The 17,650-nt window shown below is 35.2% G+C and overlaps 1 protein-coding gene across 2 annotated transcripts in view; it reads left to right on the forward strand.

Moving 5' to 3' along the window:
• The window catches only part of cnga2a (cyclic nucleotide gated channel subunit alpha 2a), a 150,150-nt gene extending 147,408 nt beyond the window's left edge, over window positions 1-2,742 (forward strand). For both annotated transcript variants that reach the window (XM_068213244.2, NM_001044746.1), the window contains 2 exon segments: window positions 1,010-1,116; window positions 1,239-2,742. In XM_068213244.2, coding sequence (XP_068069345.1) covers window positions 1,010-1,116; window positions 1,239-2,659 — 1,528 coding nt within the window. In that variant the 3' untranslated portion in view covers window positions 2,660-2,742.
• Window positions 2,743-17,650: the final 14,908 nt, after the last annotated feature.

Raw genomic sequence — 17,650 nt, forward strand, 5'->3', positions numbered from 1 at the left:
TTGTCGGTGTAGGCAGGAGGATTTCCACCTGGGACACCAACAACAGACGCCAATTCATAAGCATGATCCTATAAGAGCAAGCTTCTGATTGCTTAATGCTGTGCGAATGTCCGCTGAAGTTCGAATTTTCGAACTTAAGCGATTTGGGGAAAACTGTTGCAACTAACGTGCAAAACACCCAATTCGCGCGTATCGCGTCATTTGGGTGCTGACATGATATATTAGCATGTCTCTTGTATACCCGTAATAAAAAGTTCTGTTGCATAAGGCTTGTCATCGCTTAAGTATAGTGCACTCGCATCTATGGAAGATGTAACAGAGCTGCTCTCTGATGGTCCTTTAACAGTGACCTTTGTGTTAAATTGAACTGAATTTTGAACCAAACTCCAACATTGAAATTTGCATTTATTTGAAAAAAAAAAAAAATTTTCACTAGAACTACACACGTACTCTGCCACATCTCTGCTGTCTGTCTGATAAACTGAGTTTGTTGCACATCTGAAACATTATTTTGTCTTTTTATTATATTTTCTTTACTATGTTAATCTTTTTTCTTGTATGTTTATCTGCTTTGACATAATCTACATTGTAAAAGTTCTATAGAAATAAAAATGACTTCAACTGACTTAATTTTAAAATATTCGATTGAAATGAACACAACTCAGGATGCTTGTGTCGAAATAATGACTTATGTTGAAATATTCTCAAAATAATGAGTTAATATCATACCAAGCTCTTCTTTTCACCAATGTTTTTAAGACTTCTGTAAATTATTTGATCTGACCACAGTAAATAAAGAAAATGAGCCCACTTAATAAACCTATGGTAATCATAGCAATTGTTTTCTTAATTAACTCAGTCTGGTATAACTAGATCTTTTTCAGCAAGTTTGTGGGATTAAAGATTTTATTCTGATCATAAATAACCGCAGATGTAAATCAAATTTTGTCAAATACTAAAGGGATGTCCTGACTCAAGATATTTGTCTTTTCTTATTTACCAAATACAGAGCCTGCTTTAATGAGCTTCAAACCAGGAATTTTATTCTGTGGCTTTTTTTGGATTATCTATCTGATGTCATATATATCCTGGACACTTGTGTAAGACTAAGAACAGGTCAGAATTATCTACATGTACATGTTTGACATAACTGTTGTGAGGTTTGATAGGCGATTCAGTGCAAAAAAATGTATTGTGCATGAATAATAATTAAAAATGACAATGTTTCTTCACTACAGGTTTCCTTGAACAAGGTCTTCTGGTGAAGGACCTAATCAAATTAAGAGAAAGCTACTTTCATACTCTACAGTTCAAGCTTGACTTGCTATCAATAATACCCACAGATTTAGGTTACATCGTCATTGGCATTCATGTACCAGAGCTTCGTTTGAATAGACTTATGCGCTTCTCACGCCTGTTCGAATTCTTTGACCGTACAGAGACCCGCACCAGCTACCCCAACTTGTTCCGTATTTGCAACTTGGTGCTCTATATTCTAGTAATTATTCACTGGAATGCTTGCATCTACTTTGCTATCTCCAAATCTCTGGGTTTTGGATCCGATCAATGGGTCTACCCAAACATCTCTGACCCTAAGTTTGGGACACTCACACGAGGATACGTGTACTGCCTTTACTGGTCAACCCTCACATTGACAACCATCGGGGAAATGCCAGCTCCAGTCCAGGATGAGGAGTATCTTTTTGTTGTTTTTGATTTTCTAGTTGGGGTTTTAATTTTTGCAACCATTGTTGGTAATGTTGGAGCAATGATCTCCAACATGAATGCCACTCGTGCTGAATTTCAAGGTCAGATTGATGCCATTAAACATTACATGAAGTTCCGAAAGGTTAGCAAAGAGCTGGAAGCTAGAGTCATCAAATGGTTTGACTATTTGTGGACAAATAAGAAAACAATTGATGAGCAGGATGTCCTAAAAAATCTACCAAACAAACTTCGGGCTGAAATTGCTATTAATGTGCACTTAGAAACATTGAAGAAGGTTCGTATTTTCCAGGACTGTGAGGCGGGGCTTTTGGTGGAACTTGTTCTTAAGCTGCGGCCACAGGTCTTTAGTCCAGGAGACTACATCTGCAGAAAGGGAGACATAGGAAAAGAGATGTATATCATCAAAGAGGGTTGCCTTGCTGTTGTGGCTGATGATGGGGTGACCCAGTATGCACACTTAACTGCTGGAAGCTGTTTTGGTGAAATTAGCATCCTAAACATAAGAGGAAGCAAAATGGGCAATCGTCGCACTGCTAACATCAGAAGTATTGGCTACTCTGATCTCTTTTGTTTGTCAAAAGGTGACCTGATGGAGGCTGTAATGGAGTATCCAGATGCTAAGAAAGTTCTGGAAGAGAAGGGAAGACAAATTCTTATAAAAGAGGGTTTGCTCGAGGAGGTGGAGGCAGACGGAATAGGGGTGGAAGATATTGAGAAAAGAGTAGAGAGGATGGAAGATACTATTGAAATATTACAAACTCGATTTGCTCGACTATTGGCTCAATATACAGCAACTCAGCAGCACCTGAAGCAGAGACTTACCACTCTGGAATGCAGAACCAATCATTCTGGCAGTGGATTCCTTTCTGATGGTAATGAAAGCACTATTGATGGGGATGGTACAAACAGTGAGGTCAACATTCACCTTTAAGTGCTAAGCATGGTTTGTTTGTTTGTTTGTTTGCTTTATTTCTAGAGCACATTTAAAAACAACAGATGTTGACCAAAGTGCTTTACAAAACGACCAGCATACAAAATCTATACCTATATATAAAAATTGAGCAAAATATATAAAACAGATTGAAACTAGATTATCAAAGTTCGTCGAGATAGATAGATAGATAGATAGAAGCAGTTTATAGATAGATAGATAGATAGATAGATTAAAGCAGTTTATAGATAGATAGATAGATAGATAGATAGATAGATAGATAGATAGATAGATTAAAGCAGTTGATAGATAGATAGATAGATAGATAGATAGATAGATAGATAGATAGATAGATAGATAGATAGATAGATTAAAAAAATTATAGATAGATAGATAGATAGATAGATAGATAGATAGATAGATAGATAGATAGATAGATAGATAGATAGAAAAAAACAGTTGATAGATAGATAGATAGATAGATAGATTAAAAAATTATAGATAGATAGATAGATAGATAGATAGATAGATAGATAGATAGATAGATAGATAGATAGATTAAAAAATTATAGATAGATAGATAGATAGATAGATAGATAGATAGATAGATAGATAGATAGATAGATAGATAGATAGATAGATAGATAGATAGAAAAAAAACAGTTGATAGATAGATAGATAGATAGATAGATAGATAGATAGATAGATAGATAGATAGATAGATTAAAAAATTATAGATAGATAGATAGATAGATAGATAGATAGATAGATAGATAGATAGATAGATAGATAGATAGATAGAAAAAAACAGTTGATAGATAGATAGATAGATAAATAGATTAAAACAAATTATAGATAGATAGATAGATAGATAGATAGATAGATAGATAGATAGATAGATAGATAGATAGATTAAAGCAGTTCATAGATAGATAGATAGATAAATAGATAGATAGATAGATTAAAGCAGTTTATAGATAGATAGATAGATAGATAGATAGATAGATAGATAGATAGATAGATAGATAGATAGATAGATAGATAGATAGATAGCAGTTTGAAAAGGATAGATAGATAGTTTTAAGGTCACAAAATTAGATCTAATGTAAAGTCAATGTAAGCCTTTTGCAATGGAAGTCTATGGGACAGTTGTTGCTAGGGTGCAGTATCTGGTAGTTAGGGTGTGGCTAGAAAGTTAAAAGCTCATCAGTTATTGGCAGCTTGGTTGTCTGAGTTAAATGAGCTCAGCCATTAGTCTGGTGGACAGTCTGATGCAGAGTTATGAGCTCACAAAGTTTGATCCCATGTTAAATCAATGAGAGTCTTTTGAATGGAAGTCTATGGGACAGTTTCTAGGGTCCAAAAGTGGTTGCTAGGGCGTGGCCAGAGAGTTAAAAGCTCATTAGTTATTGGCAGTTAGATAGTCTGAGTTAAATAAGCCCAGTTAGAAGTCTGTGTGACAGTCTGAAGCAGAGTTATGAGCTCACAAAGTTTGGTCCAATGTTAAATCTATGGGATTTTTCCGACGGTCCCGGGACGTTTTTCGGAAAACTGAAAGTCGGATCAGTCGGAAAAGATATAGCACACCGAGTCAGAATAGTTTGGAGGTCTGGTGTGAGTTTGGTGGTCATAGCTTGAAAGCTCTAAGAGGAGATATAATTAGATTTTTAGTCTCAGAAGAATAATAATAACTAGATTATTAAAGTTCGTCGAGACAAACTTTAGGCTGGCTTGAGAAAGTCTGTTGGAAATAGTTTGTTCAGTTTAAACAGTTTTAAAAAGTATGAAAAGATGATAGATAGATAAATAGATAGACAGACAGACAGACAGACACACAGACAGACAGACAGACAGACAGACAGGTAGATAGATAGATAGATAGATAGATAGATAGATAGATAGATAGATAGATAGATAGATAGATAGATAGATAGATAAAAACAGTTGATAGACAGACAGACAGACAGACAGACAGACAGACAGACAGATAGATAGATAGATAGATAGATAGATAGATAAAAACAGTTGATAGATAGATAGATAGATAGATAGATAGATAGATAGATAGATAGATAGATAGATAGATAGATAGATAGATAGATAGATAGATAAAAACAGTTGATAGATAGATAGATAGATAGATAGATAGATAGATAGATAGATAGATAGATAGATAGATAGACAGACAGACAGACAGACAGACAGACAGACAGATAGATAAAAACAGTTGATAGATAGACAGACAGACAGACAGATAGATAGATAGATAGATAGATAGATAGATAGATAGATAGATAGATAGATAGATAGATAGATAGATAGATAGATAGATAGATTAAAGCAGTATGAAAAAGGATAGATAGATAGATATATAGACAGACAGACAGACAGACAGACAGATAGATAGATAGATAGATTAAAACAGTTTGAAAAAGTATAGATAGATAGATAGATAGATAGATAGATAGATAGATAGATAGATAGATAGATAGATAGATAGATAGATAGATAGATAGATAGATAAATAAATAAAAACAGCAGATAGATAGATAGATAGATAGATAGATAGATAGATAGATAGATAGATAGATAGACAAAAACAGTTGATAGATAGATAGATAGATAGATAGATAGATAGATAGATAGATAGATAGATAGATAGATAGATAGATAGATAGATAGATAGATAGATAAAAACAGTTGATAGATAGATAGATAGATAGATAGATAGATAGATAGATAGATAGATAAAAACAGTTGATAGATAGATAGATAGATAGATAGATAGATAGATAGATAGATAGATAGACAGACAGACAGACAGACAGATAGATAGATAAAAACAGTTGATAGATAGACAGACAGACAGATAGATAGATAGATAGATAGATAGATAGATAGATAGATAGATAGATAGATAGATAGATTAAAGCAGTATGAAAAAGGATAGATAGATAGATATATAGACAGACAGACAGACAGACAGACAGATAGATAGATTAAAACAGTTTGAAAAAGTATAGATAGATAGATAGATAGATAGATAGATAGATAGATAGATAAATAAATAAATAAAAACAGTAGATAGATAGATAGATAGATAGATAGATAGATAGATAGATAGATAGATAGATAGATAGACAAAAACAGTTGATAGATAGATAGATAGATAGATAGATAGATAGATAGATAGATAGATAGATAGATTAAAACAGTATGAAAAAGTATAGATAGATAGATAGATAGATAGATAGATAGATAGATAGATAGATAGATAGATAGATAGATAAATTAAAACAGTATGAAAAAGTATAGATAGATAGATAGTTTTGAGGTCACAAAGTTATATATAATGTTAAGCCAATGACAGTCTTTTGCAATGGAAGTCTATGGGACAGTTGTTGCTAGGGTGCAGTATCTGGTAGTTAGGGTGTGGCTAGAAAGTTAAAAGCTCATCAGTTGTTGGCAGTTTGGTAGTCTGAGTTAAATGAGCTCAACCATTAGTCTGGTGGACAGTCTGACGCAGAGTTATGAGCTCACAAAGTTTGATCCCATGTTAAGTCAATGAGAGTCTTTTGAATTGAAGTCTATGGGACAGTTTCTAGGGTCCAAAAGTGGTTGCTAGGGCGTGGCCAGAAAGTTAAAAGTTCATTAGTTATTGGCAGTTAGATAGTCTGAGTTAAATGAGCCCAGTTAGAAGTCTGTGTGACAGTCTGATGCAAAGTTATGAGCTCATAAAGTTTGGTCTAATGTTAAGTCTATGGGATTTTTCCGACGGTCCCGGGACGTTTTTCGGAAAACCGAAAGTCGGATCAGTCAGAAAAGATATGGCACACCGAGTCAGAATAGTTTGGAGGTCTGGTGTGAGTTTGGTGGTCATAGCTTGAAAGCTCTAGGAGGAGATAGAATTTGATTTTTAGTCTCAGAAGAAGACTAGTCACCTTATTAACCTAGTTAAGCCTTTAAATGTCACTTTAAGCTGTATAGAAGTGTCTTAAAAAATATCAGGTCAAACATTATTTAATGTCATCATGGCAAAGATAAAATAAATCAGTAATTAGATATAGGTTTTTAAAACTATTATGCCTAGAAATGTGCTGAAACAATCTTCCCTCCATTAAACAGAAATTGGGGAAAAAATAAACAGGGGAGCTAATAATTCTGACTTCAACTGTATGTATATATATATATATACACACACACTTTATTTTCACTGTTTGTAAATAATTGTTGTTAACATTTTTGCTTTAAAACATTATAATACTGTTTTTGCAAAATAAATAAAATGTGATTTAAAAAGTGCAAACATTGTCTTTGTTAGAATTTACACGTGATTACAACGGTATAAAGACGTTCAGGTCCGACCGGACCGAATGGAAAGAAATTGTAGGTTTTGAAGATGGATTATTAGTTTTGTGGCAAGGACATAGCTGTTTTTAGAGGGTTAAAATACAGATTAAAAATAAAGTTAGAATGATTTTATAATAAATGTGTTATACGTGAATATACGTGAATGTTCCTTGGCTTTCATTTTCATTATCACAAGTAGAGGAGAAGGCTTTTTCACGGCACAGAATATTCTGTTTTGAAAGAAATATCTGAAGTAAAGTTATGTTTCTGCCAACATCAGAGGCATGCATTTTAAAACTCACAGGGTAGCAGACAGAAATGCATGCGGGTCGATTCCGACGCGGAAGATTCTGCATCCAGATCAGTTTTATTACGCTTTATGGAATTCACCGCGAGCATAATATGAATGACTGATGACCAGAATTAAGTTCAATCTTACCTCGATTTTGACCACAGATCTCTCTGCCTCTTAAAGGAACACTAAAAAGTGTTGTATTTCTTGTATTTGTGTACTTTCGCTGAAGTATTTTTATGTAAACAGCTTCAAATGTTGTAACAAGCACGTCTGAAATGAGCCCGAATTTCTGTAAATTCAAAACAGTCAGCACGGATATCCCCGCCTCTTAAAGGTAAAGTGCCTCTTAAAGGGCCATTACTAAATTACAAAGGGCTCAAAAATAGTCTTCTGGCGCCATCTCGTGGACACTCTGACACGCTTTGAGTCTGAATTTTACAAATTTAATATAAAAAAAAAATTTATAGGAAAACTGTTATTTATAATTACACCAAATAAATATGACAATTATCAGTAATTTCAAACACATCTTTTGGCCTAATTTGAGGATTGTATACTTTTTTATATGCCCCAAATACTCGATACAATTTTTTAATAAAAAAAAAATTTTATTCAAAAACTACAAATCTTATCGGCATGAGGACATACAGCAACCATCTCATGAGTAATAGACAGCTTTTGACCAAATTTGGGGCTTGTAGCATCTAAGCCCTGGGAGGAGAAGCGATTGCTTTTTTTTGGTCAGAAACCGGAATAATAATAATAATAATAACTAGAACCTAAAGTTCGTTGACGAACTTTGATGTTGGCTTGAGAAAGCCAACGTGACTGTGCCGGGGACTCAAAGGCAGTTGGCAGCAAGCACAGCGGTTGATAAGTGGTTGCTAGGCGGTTGCTAAGGTGTAGCTAAGGCATTCCTAGGTAGTTGCTAGGGTGTTCTGAGTGGTTTCTAGGCTGTTGCTAGGGTCCACTGGACTGTTAATCGGAAGGCCTCATTTACATTTTTGATCAAATCGAGAGAGAGAGAGAGAGAGAGAGAGAGAGAGAGAGAGAGAGAGAGAGAGAGAGAGAGAGAGAGAGGACTGATTTGTTCAGGTTGTTTAATGCAGATCACTATAGTATAGTTAGTATTTATAGTATATATTATAATCTGAACAAAATTACATTATAATAAATATCATATGAAGAAAAATATTACATTAAAATACTAATGAAACAATAGCACATACATTTAGTTAATTTGTCTTTTATTTAATCAGTCTTATAATTTTTGCAGTTAATATAGAGTACAGTCAATTTACAGTAATTTGCAGCATTATATATATATATATATATATATATATATATATATATATATATATATATAGTTATATATACAGTTTACAGGAAGAAAATCGCATTAAATACAATATTAGGCCGTCTTCATCACGTGGTTAATTCTGACCAATGACGTTGTTCCACCCCACTGGCCACTAACACAATGTTATAATCGTAATATTTAATTGTCATCACCTGGGTGATTTTATTTTTTTTTTGGTACAGCATAGGCCAAAAGCTTCATTGTCATTATCACAAGTGAGGAGAAGGCTCTTTTGCGGCACAGAATATTGTTTTGAAAGAAATATCTGAAGTAAACTTATGTTTTTGCTAACATAAAAGGGGGATTAAGAAATAATCCTTATAACCCTAACCATAAATGTGTGTATGTGTTATATATGTATATATGTATGTATGTATGTATATATATACATACATATATACAGTTGAAGTCAGAATTATTAACCCCCTTTTGATTTTTTTTTTCCCTTTTTTAAATATTTCCCAAATTATGTTTAACAGAGCAAGGAAATTTTCACTGTATGTCTGATAATATTTTTCTTCTTGAGAAAGTCTTATTTGTTTTATTTCGGCTAGAATAAAAGCAGTTATTAATTATTTAAAAACTATTTTTGGGACACAATTATTTGCCCCTTTAAGCAATTTTTTTTGATAGTCTACAGAACAAACCATCGTTATACAATAACTTGCCTGATTACCCTAACCTGCCTAGTTCACCTTATTAACCTAGTTAAGGCTTTAAATGTCACTTTAAGCTGTATAGAAGTGTCTTGAAAAATATCAAGTCAAATATTATTTACTGTCATCATGGCAAAGATAAAATAAAGAAATTATTAGAAATGAGTTATTAAAACTATTATGCTTAGAAATGTGCTGAAACAATCTTCCCTCCATTAAACAGAAATTGGGGAAAAAATAAACAGGGGAGCTAATAATTCTGACTTCAATTGTATGTATATATATGTATATACACACACTTTATTTTACCTGTTTGTAAATAATTGTTCTTATTATTTTTGCTTTAAAACATTATAATACTGTTTGGATTTTCCCCCCATAATAATAAATTGTGAACATTGCAGTGTAAATTGCAATCCAGATGTTACAGAGAGAAATTGATGCAGCAACAGCAGAGCATATTAAGGGGATATAAAAAATCTTCATACATTGTATGTATATATATATATATTCACTATTTTAAAATACATTTTCTTTGCTGTGTGTTTTTATTGGTTATGATGCTGTTTGGATGTTTTATTTTTGCACAATAAATAAAATGTGATTTAAAAAGTGCAAACATTGTCTTTGTTAGAATTTACACGTGATTACAACAGTATAAAGACATTCAGGTCCGACCGGACCGAATGGAAAGAAATTGTAAAAGGTGCAAAGGTGCAGTAAACTCAATTCCAAAGGGCTCAAAAATAGTCTTCTTGCGCCATCTCGTGGACACTCTGACAAGCTTTAGGTTTGAAATTAACAAATTTAATATAAAAAAAATATTTATAGGAAAACTGTTATTTATAATTACACCAAATAAATATGATAATTATCTTCAATTTAAAGCACATCTTTTGGCCAAATTTGAGGTTTGTATACTTTTTTATATGCCCCAAATACTCGATTGTAATATTTACAATTTTTTAATTCAAAAAATTTTTAATTCAAAAACTACAAATCTTATCGGCATGAGGACATACAGCAACCATCTCATGGGCAATAGACAGCTTTTGACCAAATTTGGGGCTTGTAGCATCTAAGCCCTGGGAGGAGAAGCGATTGCTTTTTTTTGGTCAGAAGCCGGAATAATAATAAGAATAATAATAATAAGAATAAGTTTAAGTAGCATTACAGTATGTTGGCTTTCTCAAGCCAACATAACTAGAACCTAAAGTTCGTTGACGAACTTTGATGTTGGCTTGAGAAAGCCAACGTGACTGCGCCGGGGACTCAAAGGCAGTTGGCAGGAAGCACAGCGGTTGATAAGTGGTTGCTAGGCGGTTGCTAAGGTGTAGCTAAGGCATTCCTAGGTAATTGCTAGGGTGTTCTGAGTGGTTTCTAGGCTGTTGCTAGGGTCCACTGGACTGTTAATCGGAAGGCCTCATTTACATTTTTGATCAAATGGAGAGAGAGAGAGAGAGAGAGAGAGGACTGATTTGTTCAGGTTGTTTAATGCAGATCACTATAGTATAGTTAGTATTTATAGTATATATTATAATCTGAACAAAATTACATTATAATAAATATCATATAAAGAAAAATATTAAATTAAAATACTAATGAAACAATAGCACATGCATTTAGTTAATTTGTCTTTTATTTAATCAGTCTTATAATTTTTGCAGTTAATATAGAGTACAGTCAATTTACAGTAATTTGCAGCATTATATATATAGTTATAGTTATATAGTTATATACAGTTTACAGGAAGAAAATCGCATTAAATACAATATTATAGGACGTCTTCATCACGTGGTTAATTCTGACCAATGACGTTGTTCCACCCCACTGGCCACTAACACAATGTTATAATCGTAATATTTAGTTGTCATCACCTGGGTGATTTTATTTTTTTTTTTGGTACAGCATAGACCAAAAGCTTGGCTTTCATTGTCATTATCACAAGTGAGGAGAAGGCTCTTTTGCGGCACAGAATATTGTTTTGAAAGAAATATCTGAAGTAAACTTATGTTTTTGCTAACATAAAAGGGGGATTAAGAAATAATCCTTATAACCCTAACCATAAATGTGTGTATGTGTTATATATGTATATATGTATATATGTATGTATATATATACATACATATATACAGTTGAAGTCAGAATTATTAACCCCCTTTTGATTTTTTTTTTCCCTTTTTTAAATATTTCCCAAATTATGTTTAACAGAGCAAGGACATTTTCACTGTATGTCTGATAATATTTTTTCTTCTTGAGAAAGTCTTATTTGTTTTATTTCGGCTAGAATAAAAGCAGTTATTAATTATTTAAAAACTATTTTTGGGACACAATTATTTGCCCCTTTAAGCTATTTTTTTTTGATAGTCTACAGAACAAACCATCGTAATACAATAACTTGCCTAATTACCCTAACCTGCCTAGTTCACCTTATTAACCTAGTTAAGCCTTTAAATGTCACTTTAAGCTGTATAGAAGTGTCTTGAAAAATATCAAGTCAAATATTATTTACTGTCATCATGGCAAAGATAAAATAAAGAAGTTATTAGAAATGAGTTATTAAAACTATTATGCTTAGAAATGTGCTGAAACAATCTTCCCTCCATTAAACAGAAATTGGGGAAAAAATAAACAGGGGAGCTAATAATTCTGACTTCAACTGTATGTATATATATGTATATACACACACTTTATTTTCACTGTTTGTAAATAATTGTTCTTAACATTTTTGCTTTAAAACATTATAATACTGTTTGGATTTTCCCCCCATAATAATAAATTGTGAACATTGCAGTGTAAATTGCAATCCAGATGTTACAGAGAGAAATTGATGCAGCAACAGCAGAGCATATTAAGAGGATATAAAAAATCTTCATACATTGTATGTATATATATTCACTATTTTAAAATACATTTTCTTTGCTGTGTGTTTTTATTGGTTATGATGCTGTTTGGATGTTTTATTTTTGCACAATAAATAAAATGTGATTTAAAAAGTGCAAACATTGTCTTTGTTAGAATTTACACGTGATTACAACGGTATAAAGACGTTCAGGTCCGACCGGACCGAATGGAAAGAAATTGTAGGTTTTGAAGATGGATTATTAGTTTTGTGGCAAGGACATAGCTGTTTTAGAGGGTTAAAATACAGATTAAAAATAAAGTTAGAATGATTTTATATTAAATATGTTTATTGTATAATATACGTGAATGTTCGCATGGCTTTCATTTTCATTATCACAAGTAGAGGAGAAGGCTTTTCACGGCACAGAATATTCTGTTTTGAAAGAAATATCTGAAGTAAAGTTATGTTTCTGCCAACATCAGAGGCATGCATTTTAAAACTCACAGGGTAGCAGACAGAAATGCATGCGGGTCGATTCCGACGCGGATGATTCTGCATCCAGATCAGTTTTATTACGCTTTATGGAGTTCACTGCGAGCATAATATGAATGACTGATGACCAGAATTAAGTTCAATCTTACCTCGATTTTGATCACCGATCTCTCTGCCTCTTAAAGGAACACTAAATAGTGTTGTATGACTTGTATTTGTGTATTTTCGCTGAGAAATTTTAATGTAAACAGCTTCAAATGTTGTAACAAGCACGTCTGAAATGAGCCCGAATTTCTGTCTGTAGAGCAAAAACAGTCAGCCCGGATATCTCCGCCTCTTAAAGGGAAAGTGCCTCTTAAAGGTGCAAACGGCAGTAAACTCAATTCCAAAGGGCTCAAAAATAGTCTTCTGGCGCCATCTCGTGGACACTCTAACAAGCTTTAGGTTTGAAATTAACAAATTTAATATAAAAAAAATATTTATAGGAAAACTGTTATTTATAATTACACCAAATAAATATGATAATTATCTTCAATTTAAAGCACATTTTTTGGCCAAATTTGAGGATTGTATACTTTTTTATATGCCCCAAATACTCGATTGTAATATTTACAATTTTTTAATTCAAAAAATTTTTAATTCAAAAACTACAAATCTTATCGGCATGAGGACATACAGCAACCATCTCATGGGCAATAGACAGCTTTTGACCAAATTTGGGGCTTGTAGCATCTAAGCCCTGGGAGGAGAAGTGATTGCTTTTTTTTGGTCAGAAGCCGGAATAATAATAATAATAATAACTAGAATTGTACATTTCCTAAAGGAAATGTGAATGGGGTTTGCGTGGCAAATCGATGGGGTACAATGTATTTGTTTTGGTAGCTAGGGTATTCTGAATGGTTGCTAGGGTGTTCTGAATGGTTGCTAAGGTGTCCTAAGTGGTTGCTAGGTGGTTGCTAGGGTGTTGCTAGGCGGTTGCTAGGCGGTTGCTAGGGTGTTCTGAGTGGTTGCTAGGTGGTTGCTAAGGTGTTGCTAGGCGGTTGCTAAGGTGTCCTAAGTGGTTGCTAGATGATTGCTAAGGTGTTGCTAGGTGGTTGCTAGGGTATTCTATGTGGTTGCTAGGTGGTTGCTAGGGTGTCCTGTGTGGTTGCTAGGTGGTTGCTAAGTGGTTGCTAGGTGGTTGCTAGGGTGTCCTGAGTGGTTGCTAGGTGGTTGCTAAGGTGTTGCTAGGTGGTTGCTAGGGTGTCCTGAGTGGTTGCTAGGTGGTTGCTAAGGTGTTGCTAGGTGGTTGCTAGGGTGTTCTGAGTGGTTGCTAGGCGGTTGCTAGGGTGTTCTGAGTGGTTGCTAGGTGGTTGCTAAGGTGTTGCTAGGTGGTTGCTAGGGTGTTCTGAGTGGTTGCTAGGCGGTTGCTAGGCGGTTGCTAGGGTGTTCTGAGTGGTTGCTAGGTGGTTGCTAAGGAGTTGCTAGGTGGTTGCTAAGGTGTCCTAAGTGGTTGCTAGGTGGTTGCTAAGGTGTTGCTAGGTGGTTGCTAGGGTATTCTATGTGGTTGCTAGGCGGTTGCTAGGGTGTCCTGAGTGGTTGCTAGGTGGTTGCTAAGGTGTTGCTAGGTGGTTGCTAGGGTGTTCTGAGTGGTTGCTAGGTGGTTGCTAGGCGGTAGCGAGGGTGTTCTGAGTGGTTGCTAGGTGGTTGCTAAGGTGTTGCTAGGCGGTTGCTAGGGTGTCCTGAGTGGTTGCTAGGTGGTTGCTAAGGTGTTGCTAGGCGGTTGCTAGGGTATTCTGAGTAATTGCTAAGGCGTTGCTAGGCGGTTGCTAGGGTGTCCTGAGTGGTCGCTAGGCCCTTACTAAGACGTTACTAGGCGGTTGCTAGGTGGTTGCTAGGCGGTTGCTAGGGTACCCTGGGTGGTTACTAGGCAAGCCTCACATACATGCCTGATAAAATATTTATACTTAGTAAGCATTTCTAGCAAGTTACAGTACATGGCTAGTCAATATTAGCATGTAGCTAGTCACTGCTAGCATGTGTAGCATATAGGAAGTTCCGTTTGCTAGCATGAGTCAAACGAGCCAATCCCCAAGTCTCTACGATGTTCCGATGCAGAGATATAGCTATTGATGAATGGTTGCTAGGGTACTCTGTTTTGTTGCTATGGGCGAGGTTACAGAGTGAACTTGAATGTGGTTGGCTGTCCAAGTCAAATGAGCCAACCCCCAAGTCAATAGGACACTGCCAAGCAAAGATACACATGTAGGCCAGTTATAATGGCAGTCTATAGGATCAATTTGGGGGCGTGGCTTGTGAGATTCATTATCATATTGAGATGCTCATTGGTTGTCTGAGTCAGATGAGCCATCCCCCAAGCCAATAGGACACTGCTAAGCATAGATATGCATGTAGGCCAGTTATAATGGCAGTCTATGGGACCAATTTGGGGGCGTGGCTTGTGAGCTTCATTATCATAAAGAGATGCTGATTGGTTGCCTGAGTCAAATAAGCCCACCCCCATGTCTCTATGACACTCCTATGTAATGTTGACATTTATAATGGAAGTCAATGGGATGTGCAATGGGACGTCCCACCCCATGTTAAGTCAATGGGGCAGTTATTAAGGGTCTTTAAATGGTTTGGGGGGCGTGGCTTGTGAGCTTCAAAATCATATTGAGATGCTGATTGGTTGCCTGAGTCAAATAAGGCCACCCCCAAGTCAGTATGACACTGCTATGTCCAGTGATTGACATATGACATTTATAATGGGAGTCAATGTAATGAATGGGAGTCAATGGGCAATGTAAAGTCAATGGGGACCATTTTGGGACGTCCTAGCACCCCAGGGGAACAACCTATACCCCCTTTCGGGGTATGTTCTCACTTAAGCTGCAACCCCCTACAGATGTTGTGAATCCCATATTTCTATGAAATTCACAATGGACGCAGTGATTGGTTAAAGTTCGGCTCCATGTAAAGTCAATGGAGACTTTGGGACGTCCTAGCTCCCCAGGGGTACAACATTTACCGCCTTTCGGGGTGTGGTTTGAAGCCTCCTATAACCCTCTCGAGATGTCGCGAATCCCATGTCTCTACGATATTCACTGTTAGCGCTACGGCGATTTCCGGGAATAGTATCTACGAGTGTCTAGAAAATGAATGGGAGTCAATGGGCCCATGTAAGTCAATGGGAGCACTTTGGGACGTCCTAGAGCCCCAGGGGTGCAACTTATACCCCCTTGCGGGGTATGTTCTCACTTAGGCTGCAACCCCCTACAGATGCTGTGAATCCCATATTTCTATGAATTTCACACTTGGCGCTATAATCTGTCAAAGTTGGGCGTAATGTTGAGTCAATGCGTTTTGGGGGGTGGTTTTGGGGCCCCTGCGGGGCCCCAAAACCACCCACCCCTTACAAAAGTCATAGCACACCATTCCCGATAAAGCCGCACGATTTGAGCCCACTTTCAAGGGTCTGGGACGAAAGCTGCGGGACTAGTTACGCGCCGAAAAAGTGTACGGAAGAAGAAGAAGAAGACAGAATAATAAACCACAATAGTAAGAATGGACTTTGCCTATGGCAAACCCCATTAATAATAAGAATAAGTTTAAGTAGCATTACAGTATGTTGGCTTTCTCAAGCCAACATAACTAGAACCTAAAGTTCGTTGACGAACTTTGATGTTGGCTTGAGAAAGCCAACGTGACTGCGCCGGGGACTCAAAGGCAGTTGGCAGGAAGCACAGCGGTTGATAAGTGGTTGCTAGGCGGTTGCTAAGGTGTAGCTAAGGCATTCCTAGGTAATTGCTAGGATGTTCTGAGTGGTTTCTAGGCTGTTGCTAGGGTCCACTGGACTGTTAATCGGAAGGCCTCATTTACATTTTTGATCAAATGGAGAGAGAGAGAGAGAGAGAGAGAGGACTGATTTGTTCAGGTTGTTTAATGCAGATCACTATAGTATAGTTAGTATTTATAGTATATATTATAATCTGAACAAAATTACATTATAATAAATATCATATAAAGAAAAATATTAAATTAAAATACTAATGAAACAATAGCACATGCATTTAGTTAATTTGTCTTTTATTTAATCAGTCTTATAATTTTTGCAGTTAATATAGAGTACAGTCAATTTACAGTAATTTGCAGCATTATATATATAGTTATAGTTATATAGTTATATACAGTTTACAGGAAGAAAATCGCATTAAATACAATATTATAGGACGTCTTCATCACGTGGTTAATTCTGACCAATGACGTTGTTCCACCCCACTGGCCACTAACACAATGTTATAATCGTAATATTTAGTTGTCATCACCTGGGTGATTTTATTTTTTTTTTTGGTACAGCATAGACCAAAAGCTTGGCTTTCATTGTCATTATCACAAGTGAGGAGAAGGCTCTTTTGCGGCACAGAATATTGTTTTGAAAGAAATATCTGAAGTAAACTTATGTTTTTGCTAACATAAAAGGGGGATTAAGAAATAATCCTTATAACCCTAACCATAAATGTGTGTATGTGTTATATATGTATATATGTATATATGTATGTATATATATACATACATATATACAGTTGAAGTCAGAATTATTAACCCCCTTTTGATTTTTTTTTTCCCTTTTTTAAATATTTCCCAAATTATGTTTAACAGAGCAAGGACATTTTCACTGTATGTCTGATAATATTTTTTCTTCTTGAGAAAGTCTTATTTGTTTTATTTCGGCTAGAATAAAAGCAGTTATTAATTATTTAAAAACTATTTTTGGGACACAATTATTTGCCCCTTTAAGCTATTTTTTTTGATAGTCTACAGAACAAACCATCGTAATACAATAACTTGCCTAATTACCCTAACCTGCCTAGTTCACCTTATTAACCTAGTTAAGCCTTTAAATGTCACTTTAAGCTGTATAGAAGTGTCTTGAAAAATATCAAGTCAAATATTATTTACTGTCATCATGGCAAAGATAAAATAAAGAAGTTATTAGAAATGAGTTATTAAA

Source organism: Danio rerio, chromosome 14 (assembly GCF_049306965.1).
Source record: "Danio rerio strain Tuebingen ecotype United States chromosome 14, GRCz12tu, whole genome shotgun sequence".
Taxonomy (NCBI): Eukaryota; Metazoa; Chordata; class Actinopteri; order Cypriniformes; family Danionidae; genus Danio; species Danio rerio.